The sequence below is a fragment of the Cydia strobilella genome, chromosome 6, assembly GCF_947568885.1.
Source record: "Cydia strobilella chromosome 6, ilCydStro3.1, whole genome shotgun sequence".
Taxonomy (NCBI): domain Eukaryota; kingdom Metazoa; phylum Arthropoda; class Insecta; order Lepidoptera; family Tortricidae; genus Cydia; species Cydia strobilella.
In genome coordinates, this window is record NC_086046.1 from 4,069,692 (window position 1) to 4,084,355 (window position 14,664).

Genomic DNA, 14,664 nt, shown 5'->3' on the forward strand with positions numbered 1-14,664 from the left:
AGTCAGAGTTTTATTTTATCATTTATTTATTTATTTATTTATTTATTTATTTAATCTTTATTGCACAAAAGAAAACCTTACAGTACAAAAGGCGGACTTAATGCCATAAGGCATTCTCTACCAGTCAACCTTAAGGCTAAGCAGAGAAATTGTGGGCGGTGCTACAAATACAACAGCAAAAATAAAATAAAAATAACATATAATCAATCATCATTATTGCTATTTAAGTCTAATTTCACGAGGTACGGAAAATGTAAGAAATTATCTTCAGTCAAGATAAGGTTTAGATAACTTTAGATAAATTACTTACTGAATTCTTTGCAATTGTACAGTCGGTTGTGCAAAATGGTAACCAAGGTGTCTATAAAAGGGTTTGAAGAGTTCGTAAAGTATACGGATAATATAGACCCTAATGGGCCGCCGGTGTACTTTTACTTTGATTCTAAGCTGCCCGATGGTACGAGCTGGTGTCCTGATTGCGTTGTGGGTAAGTTTTTTATTATCTTAACCCTTAAATGCATGATTTTTTGTATAACTTTTTAATAAATTGAAATAGATGTGTCATGCTGTATAAAAGTAATAAATGTGATTTTGGATAGCTGCATATTGAGCCACGGACCATCAAATATACGATGCATATATACATCATTATGCATTTAAGGGTTAATATACCTAAAAAAAATTCTTTGATACTATTTTAGTAAATTTTTACTGTAAAGTTTTTACCTACCTATTTATTAAAATGACTTAAAAATATTGTTACTTTGGATTTCCCCATAATTTAAAGACGATTGAGAGTTGAGACATCTACAACAATACTCAAACATGCATGTTTTTTATAGCGGAGCCAATAGTGCGGGCTTTTCTGCGCGAAGTCAAGAAGGACCTGATCTTCGTGCATGTAGACTGCGGCGAAAGAGAATTGTAAGTTATTTTTATTACAATTAAACCGCTTCTCAGAAATGTCTTGTTAAATATTAGGTAAAGCCTGACAATGATCATATATTACTGTATGATCATTGTCAAGGCGGGCGCTGTTCATTCTCATAGTATTATAGTATGAAAAAATACACACAAATATACACAGTTCATATAGTTAGTATGAAAAAATGGTGCGAGATCATATATTTCTGGTCAGGCTTTACATTCCCAATCTGTTTCGTAACGCTCCGTGATTGTTGAGCCACTTATACGGTTCTAGCTAAATTGGAAATTCCATAGCGCAAGTATTGAACAACCAATTTAGCTAGGACCCTAAATGGCTCGACAATTACGGTGTGACTGTACATACCTAAATAATAGATAGATGCGGGTAAGGATATCGAAAGAGATTCTTGGGTAAATTTCCTGGGCTAATTGAGTATCTTAATCTCTGCTCTCGATCTACTTAATCAAGCAAAAGAGATTCAGCGGGCTAAGCACGGTCGCATTTTTATCGCCTGTCACCATGACCATGTCACGTTCTAACAAGTATGTAAGTGCGAAAGGGACAGGAGATAAAAATGCCACCATGCTGCCACCGCTGGTTGGATTTCAAGGTACCATCGTCCACACAGTTAACTGACATTTTGTAAACCTTATTTCTAAGTAATATGGTACAATTCAAGTCAGCATCAGTAGTATAGGATGAAATTACGCGCCAAAAGTATTCTGCCATCCTGGGAATACTTTTCTTTTCCAAATAGGGATTTATTTATCTCTACAGTTCGCGTTCAAAGTATTTATCACAGTCTAATTAGCTACGGAAATATATCTATTTTTGTTAAGCATGGTAGATTTTTGACGCATTATTTCATCTGCCAACTTTGATGCCGACTATACACCCGGTACCCGGTGGTCGGCACTTTTCCAGGCCGCGTCAAAGGTTTGCTCCAAAAATTCGAACATATTCAAAATATATAGTTTTTGCAATAACCATATTAATTTGAATCTTAAATCGGACTGCTAAGGTTGAAATTTTATTGACACGTTATGAAATTGTTATTGTGACTATTGTGAGGCCAAAACCAACGTGCAACGGCAGGGCCATAAAAATAAAGTAAGAAAGCTGCAGCACGCATCGTTAGATCGCGGTGCGCGTGTGACATGGCCGGCTTAATGATTGACTAACCAGCAAGCACGTTGAATTTAGTCCCACAATAGTAGTTGTAGGTCTAATTTGATTTCACTTCGGTTGTTTTTGTAGCGCTGCGTCTTACGTAAGCGAACAACTCGCAAACGCGAAGCGGCGCGGCGGGCGCCCACGGCGTTCGCGTTCGCAACGAGATCGCCCACGTCCCCCAGTTCTATAGGTACCAGGAAGGATAATTTGATTCACCCCGCGCCGCTTCGCGTTCGCGTGTTGTTCGCCTACGTGGTTCGTAGTACGCTGCGTAACATAGATATTTATTTTACAGCTACAGGGACCCTCAGTGCGTGTTCAGGACGGACCCCCGCTCGAAGATCCGTCGCATTCCGACGCTGTTGAAATGGCAGGGAGACAGGCTGGAGGAGACCGAGGTTAATGACCCCGAGAATTTACGGAAGTTATTTCAAGTACTTATAACTCCTTAAAAAAAATTAAATAAAACAATGCAGCTAATCCCTTTGACGGTCAAGATTAAAAAAATACGTTTCAAAAGCCTCATCGCCTCTTAAAAATTATGTATAAGAAAAAAGTATAAAACATCCTGTTATACGACTTGGCCACGACATTGCGCGACTGGCACAGCTGGCGAAGGGGCGGCGGCGGCAACAGCAACCATAGGTTGGAGCGAGACACACAGCGATCCGAGCTTTCGTTCCCACCTATGGTTGCCGTCGCCATCAGTCCCGCAAGGTCGTGGCCGAGCCGATAGGGTGGTCACTTTTGCCTTTTGCCATATAAAATAAAGGGTTACTTAAGAGGCCTGGGCCAGAGGCCGTTTGTAATACTCCTCCAATCAAGTAGGTAGAGTCTGTTTTCTAAGTATTTAGATATAGCGCTCCCAAACATTTTCATTGCCAAGTTGGTGCAAATGTAACGTGGACGGACCCTATTGAAAACCGCAAAGCATAAATAGAACTGGCAATTTAGTTAATGATTACTGAAAGTATAGATAATTAATTAAATAATAATTTGTAAACAATGTCGCAATAAAAATCAAATCATGTTATTTTGTTTAATTGGACCAAGTATAAAAATGTTAACCACGAATAACATACCCTAAAACATCACTTACAATGTACATAATTATAATAGTCTATTTCTTTAGGTACACTCAACTGCAAAAATATTATCGTATTTTTTTTCTCGCTAACCATACAGAACATATAATAATATGGTCGATGCCCATGTCGCTATGCAAAACAACTTCATTAACATTTGTCTTCTCAGTAGCACAAAGGGCACAAAGCCACAGAGCGGTAAACTACCCTATTGAAGGCACCCGAACAATGTAACGCAACTGTGGTGACTATAAAATAATTGCCAATTACGAAGTTAATTTTCTGTGCCTATAATTGGGTAATTTACCCTAATTGGAGCAGTAGTGTACGTATCCAATTTATTACAGAAACTTGTACGTAGCAAAATAAAACAACCAAACAAGAAACTCATAATACGCCAAAATAAAATCATAGTCTATCTAATATCTATCATAAGAATGTGAACATTATTAGAGATCAGTTTTTGCAGTACAAAAATAATTTATTATTGCACGATTTCATTTCGTTCATTTTGAACCATTGAGCGAATATAATTCAACAAAGCCGCCAATTTTTGGCTGTTTTTTAAAGGCTGTGACTATAGTCACACTGCAAAAAATTGCAAGCGCTTGTAGATAATTGCCGGCTAAGTAGGTGCAACGAATTCAATCGATCCATCAAATGCCGCAATGTAACGCAAATCGCATGCAATGGTGACATGAGTCACCTTCACCTGCCATGAATGCAAAATCAAGTCAAGTTGGTCAAGCAAATCTTGTCAGTAGAAAAAGGCGGCAAATTTAAAAAATGTAGACGCGAAGGGTTAATCGTCCCATAGAAAATTTTAATTTCGCGCCTTTTTCTACTGGCAAGATTTCCTTGACAAACTATATTTTTTAGTTAAAAAGTATATATCACAATCCTACAGTCTTTAGTCTATGGTTCAGGTTATTTATCGTCGTCGGGCTCGACGTTCATGTTGAGATCTCGCTCGGGCACGGACACGATGACGTGATAAAATACCTTCTTGCTTCTTAGGAAGGAGCTCTTGTTGTTGAATATCACTGAATCTGTAACATAATTAACGAATTGAGATACATGTGCATTCTAATCAGTGCTTGATTCCTCATGTCAATTTAAAGGCCACATTTGACGCCTCGAAATCCAAAAATGGTCATAAGTAACTCAAAAAGGTCCTTTTTACGGCATAAGTGCGCTGGTCTACAGACCAACTGCTGGTTCGCAATGGCGGGACCATTGTGGGCGACAATGGCGTCCACGGTGTGGACTTTATGTGGGTACCTATATAGGCAAGGTCACCAAGAGTAGCAGGCGTAAGTGGTCCACAGGCACCAACTGCCAGTTCACCTTTCATTGCTCTTCTCCATCCCTTTGATATTTTAAGATAAAGTATACTTACAAGTTGCAGGCCCAGTGATAGGCATTATGCCGACATCCACTGGCCCCTCGCCGATCTTCTTGGGACCGTAGACAACAGTCTCGGCACCTTCCTCATCTTTTCGCTTGATCACGAATTTTATCTCGTGGTGGTCCACTCCTGCTTCCCACCTGGAAAAGCATGTTAAAATTTAAAATTATGATCAAGGCAAGATCTTTGTAGAAAACAATGATTAAACCCAGATGAGAACATGCGATGGACACAGGATGGTTGTCCATCCGAAAAAGTAGGACCGTTAAAATGAACCTGGGGACGTTCATGAATAGGCATTATCTTGTTTTGGCACATTACTTTGTTTCCATTGATAACAACATAAACAAACCGTAGGTACAAATCGTAAACGTACAGTCAGCTGCAGAGAGAAGAGACCCCCACTTCGTCCCCTGCATAGAAGTTTGTATGCAAAGGTGCTAAGCGAATAGTATTACTGACTATACATGAACGTATAGCACCGATAGCTCGTATCTCCCTACGGTGTCATCTACTTAAGCCGTCAAATTTCATGTCCTAATATTTTTTGTCTATATAGTCTGCCTACTCTAAACCGCGGTCTCCTAAACTATGGTGCCCACAGGTCAAAAAGTTTAGAGACCCCTGCTTAAAGAGTAGCCCAGACCGGCTAGCATGAGTTGCGTTCTCGCGCGCGAGTCTAAATATACTTATGTTAGTCGCGCTAGATGTATGGAGTCGCGCGCGAAAACGCAACTGATACTAGCCGGTCAGACTCAGAACTTACTTCAGCACGCTCTCCCCCTCCCCGCACAGCATGTCGACCACGTGTTTCTCGCCCGTTTTGATGGTGACTCTTTTGAACTCCTTCTCGGAGTCTCCTGTCGTGTTCCGCGAGTAGTAACTCTTCGGCACCTTGCCTCCTGGTTTCACCAGAAAAAAGAAAGCACTTGGTATTAGACTTGGATAATTTACAATATTAAACAGCAGAAACGTCTCGCCTCTTTTGCTTAGCAAAAGCTTTTTCATTTCTCATGCTCTGAAAGAGGGTCATTGTTGTTCTAAAAGGTGCGCAGAAAATGATACGTGTCTGCACTAGAGCATTTTACGTTCGAAGTACGACTTTTTTAATTTTTTTACGATACGCAATTGAAATTTGAGTTTAAATGGATTTGTAATAAATTTTTCATTTTGATATTTGACTCTCCATTCCATAAATAACGATACTTTTGTCTGAATTGTTAATTGAAAGTACCCTCAAGAAATACTATAAAAATGTATACTTAGTCATGTTTTAAAAAAAATACATGCATTTTACTTTCCTCGTATTCGAAATGAAAAGTAGAGTGTTTAACTCGGGTGAAAGGCATCATTTCTGCCTCGGACTATTGGCGCTCTCACTGCATTCGAGCGCCAAAATACCTCGGCAGAAATGAGTGCCTTTCATCCCTTGGTTAACAATCTACTATATAAGTATCGAAATATGTAGTATGAAAATACATACTAATTTTTTTTTTCAAGTTTTTCTCATTGTTTACCTAATGTATATTAGGTAGTTAAAATAAGACTATCGTGTATTACCACTGTCAATATGTCATCCACATCCACAATGGTCCCGCCATAGTGAACTCTGAACTGGCAGTTTGTCTTCTTGGTGTCAATGCCGTAAATCTTAATCTTGGAGATGGTGTTCCCACTTTTACTTAGTAACCCTACACGATCTCTAGATAAGTACTTAAAATAAGACTACACCGTCGATCCCCATTGTGGCCATTGTCATCCATAACGGTCCCGCCATAGTGAACTGGCAGTTAGTCTTTGTCGATGAGTGTAAGTACTTGTGCTTGCCATTTCTTGGTATCGGACCCGTAGATCTTGATCTTGGAGATGGTGTCCATACTTTAACTTAGTAACCAACGTGATACCTCTAGATACTTACAATAAGAAGCTACACCGTGGATCCCCATTGTCATCCACCATGGCATGGGCACGCCATAGTGCACGGGCAGCTGGTCTTTGCCGATCAGCGTGGGAATTTGTTCTTGCCATTTCTTGGTGTCAAGATCTACGGGCTCCTGATCTTGGAGATGGTATCACTGCTTATAGTAACCCTGTGACGGCTTTATACTTATACTTACAATGAGACTACACCGTGGATCCCCATTGTCATCCACAACTGTCCCTCCATAGTGGACCGGCATTTGGTCTTTGTCGATGAGCGTTAGGACTTGTGCTTGCCATTTCTTGGTATCTGACCCGTAGATCTTGATCTTGGAGATGGTGTACTCGTGCATGAACTTTTTGATCACGGAGAATGCGAGGGAGAATACTTTGGGGGCTGTAATTGAGAGAGATCTTGTTGTTTACTTGACCATACACAGATTTAGGTTAGACATATTCAATTTAGTTTTTCGAAGAAATCGTCATATTAGTCAATAACTTTAGGAATGTTAGATATATACCTACTAATCGATAAGTACATAGTCGTATTCCATTTAAAAAAAGTACCTAATGGTTGAATTAAGAAATTCATGACCGTGACAGGCGTTAATTAAATAAATAAATAAATATTCTTACACAGATTGACTAAGTCCCACGGTAAGCCCAAGGAGGCTTGTGTTATGGGTACTCAGACAACGATATATATAATATATAAATACTTAAATACATAGAAAACACCCATGACTCGGGAACAAATATCTGTGCTCATCACACAAATAAATGCCCTTACCGGGATTCGAACCCAGGACCATCGGCTTCACAGGCAGGGTCACTACCCACTAGGCCAGACCGGTCGGCCAAATTAATTGATACCTTGTGATACCTAAAATCAATTTAATACACGGCGGGCAAATCAACTTTTTGACCGATAGTTTTGAGTGTCTCTTGAGTTACTCAAAATGTCTGGATTTACCAAGAATTCTGACATGTATTAGTTTCAGTTTATTAGGTTTAACAGTTGGTGCCTTGAATATTTTAACATACACCATAAACTGAATCATAGAAAAGCCATTATTTAAAGGTGAAATTTTACAACGAAGTTTATAACTTTAAGTTGTGGAGTGGTCAGATTTGTGTCGGTTGTATGTTGATTTCCCCAGACATTGATTCAACTGTTAAAAAAATCAATATAATCTAAATACTTAAACATATCGTATTTCAAATGTACCTGTGTGACCTGTAAAATATTTTTTACCAATAAATAAACTGAATTGGACTGAACTGAACATAAAATGTCAATCAATAAGTGATAATTGGAAATATTTTATCTTCTCTTCAAGATATTTAGTAGGTACAAGGTGTGCCATAGGCAATTTGCACTTAACACTCTAGTGTTAATATTTATGTAGGTACATTTTATGCAGTTCGAACTATGTAAACCATGACCTCGCTTCAAGGCTGTTATTTTAAAGGAACTCGTTAACGTGTACACTTAAAGTTGTGTAAATGATTGAGAGCTTAAAGCAGGATACCTTTACACATCTTTCGCATAATCGTCTCCTTAATTGTTATACCATTGAGTATTATAGATACGGAATTGTCACTGTCTTAAAAACCGGCCAAGTGCGAGTCGGATTCGCGCATGAAGGGTTTCGTACCATTACGCAAAAAACGGCAAAAAAAATCACGTTTGTTGTATGGGAGCCCCACTGAAATATTTATTTTATTCTGTTTTTAGTATTTGCTGTTATAGCGGCAACAGAAATAGATCATCTGTGAAAACTTCAACTGTCTAGCTATCTCGGTTTATGACACAGCCTGTTGAGTGGTGACAGACGGACAGACAGACAGACAGACGGACGGGCAGCGGAGTCTTGGTAATAGGGTCTCGTTTTTACCCTTTGGGTACGGAACCCTAAAAAACGATGTTAACAGTGGATCACGTGACTGCTCGGAGCAGTCATGAGCCGAGTGAAATAGCACTGGTGATACTTGTGAAGGTAGGGGTAATCTATTGAATCTGCGGTATGGTGACAGGACCGGAAGACTTCCTATACCATAGAAATAACGTGATTGGGACAATTTTCAATCAGTACTTGGTAACTGTAATGGAACCGAAGTGTTATTATGTTTATTTAGATAATATTCTTCTGTTCAACGGGACGCTTCGTTATTACATTTAATCACAGGCATTGTGTATACTACCCACCTACTTATAGAAGACAATTCTGTAAGCTGTATTAAACCCATGTTTATTAATTGCTCGGTACATTGGTTCATAACCTGTGGTGCCATTGGCCATGTTAAATTTTTGTAGTAGGTGCGTAAATAAATAAATGTTTACCGTTTACAATGTAGCAGGACTTGAGTATCTCAGGGTAGTTGGCTTCGTACAGCTTTAGTAGGCTGAAGACCATCTCCGCAGCCGGTTTCCATGCGTACTGGCGAATATTGAAGCCCTCTAGGTCGAAGAGGACTGTCACCTGTACAAACATTATAATTGTGAAACAATATTTGAAAATAGCTTTTAATAACAACTTTGTAAATTACATTTCTAAATAACTATAAAGAAATTTTGGTTTATGAAAGTAAGTGTAAATAATAATGTTTGTATTAGACACTGGTTTTTTGGTTGTATTGCTCTCCGGCCTCTCCAAATGTTCATAACATAACGATCGCTCCATTGCTATTAATAACCTCGTCCAGCATGTTCATACGATCTTTTTGGAAGATTATGCACAATTATTTTCTCAGGTATTTATTGGTCATACGCAATGTTAAACAGTAGGTATATATATAGTTACCTACAAATATCTTGTAGTTATGGGCTGATGGGCTATAATCGGTTAGCTAATAGGCTAGACAACCACTTCATTTCGAAGATTAAGGTGCCATTATAAGTCCCATTAGTGTTGTCTGTCGATGTCGCAGTTTTCAAGTGATCGCATAATAACTTTTGTAGGCTGTGGCGTAATGTTCATCGTTCAGAAGCAGTTTTTACAGCAGCCATCATAACACTGTGGTTCTCAAAGATCATTAGGGCCAGTGAAAGTTTACTCTAAAGCGTCGGTTTGCGTGATGCAGATCTTGCAATTCTTTTTTTATAAAAAGTACTGCCCGGAGAACGGTGACAAAGATCGCAACGGCCAATCGTCCCGCTGGCGTGGGCCTCCAATGCCTCCACCTATGGGCCAAACTGGGCTGGACAGATTTGTGCCTGATGTTTAAAAAAAAACCTAAGTCTTAATACATGAATAACTATGCAAAGAAAAAACAAAAAAACACTTGTAGGTACCTACTTAACAATTACATACTTTACGGTTTTAATACAATAAAATAGTTAAAAAATTTAAGTTACATGGGTAATCGAAATTAAATTACCCAATACTTAATTCATACCAATTTTCAGTCCGTTATCGTTTTTTCGAAAGTATGTATATAGTGCATCAAGTCAAGTGCAATAACGCCAATTGCGGATATTTAACAGTGTACAGTCATACCTAGTACCTAATCTATGAGAACTTTTTCGTACCTATTGCACAAACAACTTTTAATAAAAGAATATTTTGTTTCGTCGAGCAACAGGTTTTTCTAGACTATCTTGAAACCTAAAATCGATGCGCCGCGAGCCAATGTATTTAGCTTTAAGTGTTTAGTGAGTAAGTTCTTTTTTTGTAACTGAAGTGGCGCTGTTTCTAGAAGGTTTTTACAATAAATGTCTTTTCTTTCAATGCGCGCAAAGTTTTAAGGTTAAAGGGCCACCCCACACTAGGGTCTTTCGAGCGTCGTCGTCTTGCCAGCGCAACGGCGACGCAACTTTTCGTGGCATCGTCGCAACGTCGGCGTGACGGCGCAGCGTTTATCGAGCGCCAGCGTCTCACCAGCGTCCACGCAGTGACGACGCGACGTCTCTAACGTCGGCGTCTTGCCGGCGTCTTGCCAACGTCTTGTCAGCGCTTGCACAGACTAGTGAACGCTGGAAAGACGTTGACGTTCGGAAAACGTTACTGACGTCGCTTCGTCGCTGCTGGGATGCTGGTGAGACGCTGGCGCTCGATAAACGCTGTTGCCGTCGCGCCGACGGTGCGTCGACGCAACTTTTGCGTAGCGTCGCCGTTGCGCGGGCGCTGCCAAGACGACGACGCTTGAAAGACGCTAGCGTTGGGTGGCCCTAAGAAAGTCTTTCGGCGACAGAATGAACTATAAGTAATATATCTTAGTGAATTGGTTATTAGATTGTGTCTAAAAGCCAAATGCACAAGCAATGAAAGTCATATTTTAGTGTCATAGCTATAGTCTGTGTATCTTTAGGTAATTAAATAAATGTAAACAATGTGTGTGTTAACAAATGGCTAAATATTCCATCTCGTTTTAGGTTCTTTACTAGGGCGAAGATATAGCATCTATTACAGAACTAAATTACTATTGATTAATCAAATCATTCCGATATATTCCTATTAACAAAATAGCACGATTATAGCAGCTTAGTTTACGTTGACTAAGTAAATAATATATCGTCGTAAAACTTCTGTAAGTTTCTACACATCGAGATAAAAAAAAAAAAAAAAAAACATGTATAAAATAAAGAATTTTGTATTTGTAAATTAATTTACTTGAATTTTCTTGCCCAATAAAATATCTAATTGTGGTTTGTTTACATTCTTTTAAATACCTAAAGATACAGACTATAGTACCTATATATGTCATGTTAATGTAATACATCGTAGGTACGTGTCATAAATACCTACGTATTAGCGCGTAAAAACAAAGTTTAAAACAATGTTTTTGTTATTTCGTTCTTCAGAGCGAATGAATGACAAGGCCAAGGCCCACATGCCAAATGTCGTGATCTCCATGGGTTTTGCTTGATATCATTAACTGACTTCGCTGGTCGTTCCATAGGTTTAATTGTCTAGCATTATTTTGTATAATAAGTAAATATTATACGGACATTCATACACAAATTGGCTAAGTCCCACGGTAAGCTCAAGAAGGCTTGTGTTGTAGGTAATCAGACAACGATATATATAATACTTATACAAATACTTAAATACATAGAAAACGTCCATGACTCAGGAACAAATATCTGTGTTCATCACACAAATAAATGCCCTTACCGGGATTCGAACCCAGGACCATCGGCTTCACAGGCAGGGTCACTACCCACTAGGCCAGACCGGTCGTCAAAAGTATACAAAAGTAAATTCTTTAACAAACAAAAATAGTAGTAAATACTAACTAACTCTACTACGTTGTCAAAATCAGAACATTATAGCGATTATAGTAAAAGTGGAAAACTCACTGTCTCGGGCGAGACACGAACTTGCGGCTGGATCACTAGCCCATCGCTCTGCCAACTGAGCTACGGAGACTTATCCGAAGACAGCGTATATTTCCACCATACTCTTTAGGACAGTTATTTAAATGTTGGTAAATAATTATGGTTTTATAATATACAAACTTTAAGAGCCTGAGGTCCACGCGTCTCTGCTTGCTTGCGAGCGATCGCTAGGTAGTTTTCAAGATGGCGGAGGATCATCCGGATGACGTCGGTCTTCGACACGGAGTGCAGCAGGCCCCAGACGTCCAGACCCACGAATGGGACTATTATTACTGTCAAACATATCAGTGTATAAGGAAAAGGTAGAAAAAAATTGCTTGGTATGACCGATTTTTGGTCCGATTTATAATGTTAAAGTACCTATTTAATATATGAACATTAATATTTAGCTGGTATTATGTACCTGGTGATCCTTCTTTATCGAACCCGGTGCTGCCGCTTGGGAAGTGCGTCTCCAGGACCTCAGGCGCTTGCCACTCTGGTAATGTTGAGTCGATGCCCCATTTTTCGCGCCACTCCAGGGACTAAAAAATAGAAGACTGGATCAGTCTAAAGTCCGATGTGCTCGTTGGGTCAACCCTAGGTCCGTCACTTCGTCCCGTACCGTAATTTATATAAGATTGGCCCAACGTCATGCCAGCACCACACTTCGCTGTATTTGGCAAATATTCGTGTTGCATCCCTTTTGTTTTGTATGTCAAAGGAAAGAGAAACAACACGAATATTTGCCAAATAAGGCGAAGTGCGGAACCAGCATCAGAGTCGGCAAACTATATGCGGCTTTTCTGCACTCTGTGATGCCCCACGTTGAGTAATGAGGCCCCCCACACTAGTGTCTCCCGAGTGTCGGCGTCTATAGTCAATTCTATGGCCAGCGACACCATTTTCCATAGCGCTGACTATGACGCTCAAAATACGATAGTGTGAGGTGTCTCTTTGAGCAAAAATTTTTTTAGAACGTGGCGCTCTCGCTCTACGCATCGTCTGTGCAGCGACTGTGACAGTGGGACAAACAGTTATCAAGGAATAATTTGCCTAGAAATATATATTAACTTCAATACGGGCGGACGGAGGCGATTCTATGAATAAAATTGCTGGTGCATGGGTTGGGTATACTGGTTATTAGGGTTCCGTATAAAAAGGTACAAAAGGAACCCTTATGGTGCGACTGTTCGTCCGTCTGTCTGTCACATGTCACATCGCTAAAGATATCGAAATCTTTTAAAGCTATCGATTTGAAATTTTGATTATTCATGAACAGGGCTATTTAAGCCATAGGTAATATCAAATACATAACTACCGGTAATGGAAGTTTGTCATGGCTCGAGTAGTTCATCGGTCCTAACTTTGCTGTATTTTAAGGTAAATTTATATTGGTTGTTAAAATATGTTAAGGTAATAGGTACATTGTGTACGATGTTCATTTGACGTTTGTGACATGTTTTTTCATACATTGATGAGGATGACAAGCTATTAAGGGGCCCACAGACTATCAGTCAGCCGGACGATATCGGCCTGTCAGTTGTTCGGAACTGTCAAATTTTTGTTCTAAATGACAGGCCGATATCGTCCGGCGGACTGATAGTCAGTGGGCACCTTTAGAGTTAAACTATGGAAGGTAGAGGTAATTTCTATCTTCTTCTATACCATCCATAAGTTAAATTAAACCATGAAATGAATATGGAAAAAACATGCCATTCATCTTAAGTATTATGACGATATGAAAATACTTTCATGAAAATTATTTTTAATGCCTAATAGAGAATTAATAATTCGTTTCGGTACGTTACACGAAGAATTTTTTGTGGGCGAACTACTGGTTTATTAATATATAGATACTATAGTTGGTCAAGCATAGAAAAATTGAATTTGGCGCCTTTTTCTACTGATAATATTTGCTTGACCTACTATAATAGCATTATAAATGAAGTTTACAAATCACTTACGTCTCTAAGCATTTTTTCTGCTGCTTCCGCATCCCATTGTCTCGCTAAAAATAGTAAAAAATACCGTGAAATTATCGTGAAAATATTATTGAAGCAGAGATTAAGTATAATACCATGATAATACCTAACCCTAAATGAGGAACCGATTCAGAAACGGTTTGTCAGTGTTTGACCAATGCCCTATAGTTTAGGGTGGTTTAGGTAATCTGACTCCGACATAAATGTAAGAATATTAAGTACATGTTCCTGGATATTACCTCTCAGCCATCTCAGAAGGAAGTGGTCATCGTGTTCTGGTTTTGTGACATCTTTAACGCTGCGACGGAACTGTAACAAAGATAGAGTACAATTAGGGGGTATTACTGCAATGTTAGAGAGGTTAGATAAGGATATTTCGATTTTCTTGTTTCGCGGAAGACCCTCAGGTTGTGATGGATTGTGGTAGTGGCGCCCCCTACACAGAGTTTCGCGTAATATTCCCTTATAATCTGTCAACTCACATCAGAAAAAAGGCAGTCGAAGTCATGGCAAGGTTTCGCTGCTTGGTATCTTGATCAATAATAGTTATTTGTTATACAAGGGTGCAAAGTTGTATTTTACCCGCGAGTGTGGAATTGCAACGACGAGCAAGCGAAAGGATTCTATAGTTGAACCACGAGCGAAGCGAGTGGTTCTAAAATAGAATCCTGAGCGTAGCGAGTGTTTCAACACACGAGAAGTAAAATACATTTGCACCCGTGTGTAACACAAAACTTTTCCCCTCACTATAGCGAGGAAAATGCAACATCCACAGGCGTTAGATCATCTTCATCACTGGAATCACTCATTATTTTACGATAATACGATATTATAACAGAAAACTC

At 39.2% G+C, this 14,664-nt stretch overlaps 2 protein-coding genes and 1 long non-coding RNA gene across 3 annotated transcripts in view; 1 reads left to right on the forward strand and 2 right to left on the reverse strand.

Moving 5' to 3' along the window:
- Positions 1-14,664, reverse strand: part of LOC134742023 (uncharacterized) — a 213,793-nt gene that overhangs the window by 24,228 nt on the left and 174,901 nt on the right. The gene's annotated exons all lie outside the window — the stretch shown is intronic.
- On the forward strand, positions 334-2,590 carry LOC134742018 (thioredoxin domain-containing protein 17-like). Its single transcript, XM_063674938.1, has 3 exons — positions 334-487; positions 843-924; positions 2,397-2,590. The coding sequence occupies exons 1-3, from the start codon at positions 346-348 to the stop codon at positions 2,551-2,553; spliced, it is 381 nt and encodes a 126-aa protein (XP_063531008.1). The 5' UTR covers positions 334-345; the 3' UTR covers positions 2,554-2,590.
- The window catches only part of LOC134742003 (SEC14-like protein 2), a 31,125-nt gene continuing 19,615 nt past the window's right edge, over positions 3,155-14,664 (reverse strand). The window contains exons 2-10 of the mRNA XM_063674922.1: positions 14,059-14,128; positions 13,802-13,845; positions 12,259-12,379; positions 11,976-12,127; positions 8,859-8,997; positions 6,702-6,911; positions 5,361-5,496; positions 4,586-4,734; positions 3,155-4,235 (exon numbers count right to left, since the gene is read on the reverse strand). Coding sequence (XP_063530992.1) covers positions 4,114-4,235; positions 4,586-4,734; positions 5,361-5,496; positions 6,702-6,911; positions 8,859-8,997; positions 11,976-12,127; positions 12,259-12,379; positions 13,802-13,845; positions 14,059-14,128 — 1,143 coding nt within the window. The 3' untranslated portion in view covers positions 3,155-4,113. The remainder of the gene's footprint in view (positions 4,236-4,585; positions 4,735-5,360; positions 5,497-6,701; positions 6,912-8,858; positions 8,998-11,975; positions 12,128-12,258; positions 12,380-13,801; positions 13,846-14,058; positions 14,129-14,664) is intronic.

Coding starts and splice junctions, on each gene's coding strand:
- LOC134742018 (XM_063674938.1), top strand. CDS start 346: ATGGTAACCAAGGTGTCTATAAAAGGGTTTGAAGAGTTCGTAAAGTAT. Junction 488..842: donor GTGTCCTGATTGCGTTGTGG/GTAAGTTTTTTA, acceptor TGTTTTTTATAG/CGGAGCCAATAGTGCGGGCT. Junction 925..2,396: donor GACTGCGGCGAAAGAGAATT/GTAAGTTATTTT, acceptor TTTATTTTACAG/CTACAGGGACCCTCAGTGCG.